The sequence below is a fragment of the Formica exsecta genome, unplaced genomic scaffold (assembly GCF_003651465.1).
Source record: "Formica exsecta isolate Colony F162 unplaced genomic scaffold, ASM365146v1 scaffold388, whole genome shotgun sequence".
Taxonomy (NCBI): domain Eukaryota; kingdom Metazoa; phylum Arthropoda; class Insecta; order Hymenoptera; family Formicidae; genus Formica; species Formica exsecta.
In genome coordinates this window covers 28686-30667 of record NW_021851121.1, presented here as the reverse complement: position 1 = coordinate 30667, position 1982 = coordinate 28686, and the positions used below count along the sequence as shown (strand labels likewise).

The 1982-nt window shown below is 28.7% G+C and overlaps 1 protein-coding gene across 1 annotated transcript in view; it reads right to left on the bottom strand.

Moving 5' to 3' along the window:
- Positions 1 to 1696, bottom strand: part of LOC115239575 — a 2748-nt gene extending 1052 nt beyond the window's left edge. The window contains exons 1-3 of the mRNA XM_029814171.1: positions 1580 to 1696; positions 1163 to 1360; positions 634 to 1011 (exon numbers count right to left, since the gene is read on the bottom strand). Coding sequence (XP_029670031.1) covers positions 634 to 1011; positions 1163 to 1360; positions 1580 to 1660 — 657 coding nt within the window. The 5' untranslated portion in view covers positions 1661 to 1696. The remainder of the gene's footprint in view (positions 1 to 633; positions 1012 to 1162; positions 1361 to 1579) is intronic.
- Between the last annotated feature and the right edge of the window lie 286 nt (positions 1697 to 1982).

Sequence of the window (1982 nt, the reverse complement as noted above, 5' to 3'; positions counted from 1 at the left end):
AATAATTGTTTTAAAAAATACATTATAAATACATTATAAATAATTACATACTTTTTCTTAAAAACAATTATTTTTTTTTACTAATTGATTTGTCTCATTATTCTGTACATAAAAGTATTACGATAATCTAAAGATAATAAGATTATCTAAAACTAAATATTTTACGAGATATTTTAATTTTTATATCAAAATATGTCAGATTAAAATATAAAATAACTCAAAAAGTACTTAATGAAAAAATACTTTATTATAGTGTTTTGAAAAGCTCTCGAGATAAGCTACAAGAATATGCAGTAAAAAGTAGGCAGTTCCGTTTAAAAAATTGAAGGTGACCTTGCTTTTTTATGGAAAAAAAATGTTTGGTCAATTTTTATTCTTGCAATTTGTTGCCGGTTAGAAACTGATAAATTTCTGTTTATGACTTTTTTATGTCAGATTATTGTAAGTGCCTTAAAAATTGTGGCGACCGTTACGAGGACCACCCTGTATATATATGTATGTATATAAATTTTACATCTATATTAAAAATTTAACGTTAAAATTTGACTCACACACACAGGATTGATATTTTTTTATAAAAGATAAGATAGTAATACGATAAAAATAGCTATTAGTATAATATAAGACATTTACCTGATGTGAATTGAAGAGCGCGATGTTATTAACAAAGTAATCATCAAATGGTTCATATACGGTGTCCCAATCATATCCCATTCTCCAGTTTGATAAATCAAACAAATCCTTATCAGCCGGTAATATTAAAGGTGTTACAATAGGCTTATAAATACCCGGTTTGATGGGTGGTACAATCGGTACAAATTGTCTATAATTCGAATAAATCTGTGGCTTCGGATAACTTCGGAGTTTAATGTTTTCGAAATTGTTTGACGTTTGGTAATTTGTGTGCATAAACGGTTTTCGTATAATGTAAGTTGTATCGACGGTTTTCGGATGATTATAGTGAGCTCGGCCTTCCGGCGGTACATATCGACCGTCTGATGTTAGATAGACCTTGATTAGATTAGAATCAATGAATCATTAGCTATAAAAAGTATGTGTGAAATTTACATTAAAGTTTAATAAAATAATTAAAGGTAATAATTCAAAGTATTTGATAGAAACAAACATCATTCTATAATTAATAATATATATACAAACATGCCTTAATTATTTCCGGCATTCTTTGATCGAAATGAGGATGTTTATGAACATGCCGAGCATCTAAGATGATACCGTCAGGTATAGTAATACCTTCTTTGTTCAATCGATTCAGTGCCAAGCGATCCGTTTTGAAAGCTTCCTCTGGAATCTTACCACCCAATGCTGGTAGCACTTGCTCTCGAAAAATCTGCCGCTTTTGCTGCAACGGCCATTTTTCTCAATTAAACACAAAATTCGCTAATTGTAAGCCCGATAATAATATATTTTTGATGATAATATATTGCATATTGCAAATGGCGATATTTACAACAATTGCCGATTATTAATTCAACAATGCAATTCAAGATTATGCAATATTACACTTTGGAAAATGTTACATATTAAAAAAAGATTGTTTATAATTATCTAAGTATTTAACCTTTTCCGCTTTAACATGCCCAGACAAAATCGTGATTGCCAATAGCAATCGATACCAATATCCTTGTTTAGTTATCATCATAACGATGAACGTTTCATTCTACATCTACAATTATATTGTCACGCGCATCCTTTTAATATGACTGTTTCGATCTGTAACATAAAGCATATTTCACAAAAAACATCTTTTCAATCGCAATATATACTCGCTCGAATCACCTTAATATTTTTTTTCTTTTCTTCAAAAAATATTCTAAAAGTTTTTTAAACGATTTTATCATTATTATCGTACTGATTATACATATTGAGCTTAATGTATCTGAAAATTGGTGCGCTGTAGGAAAAAATATATATGTATAGTAGTATATATATGTATATAGAGTTATACATATATATAAAATGGC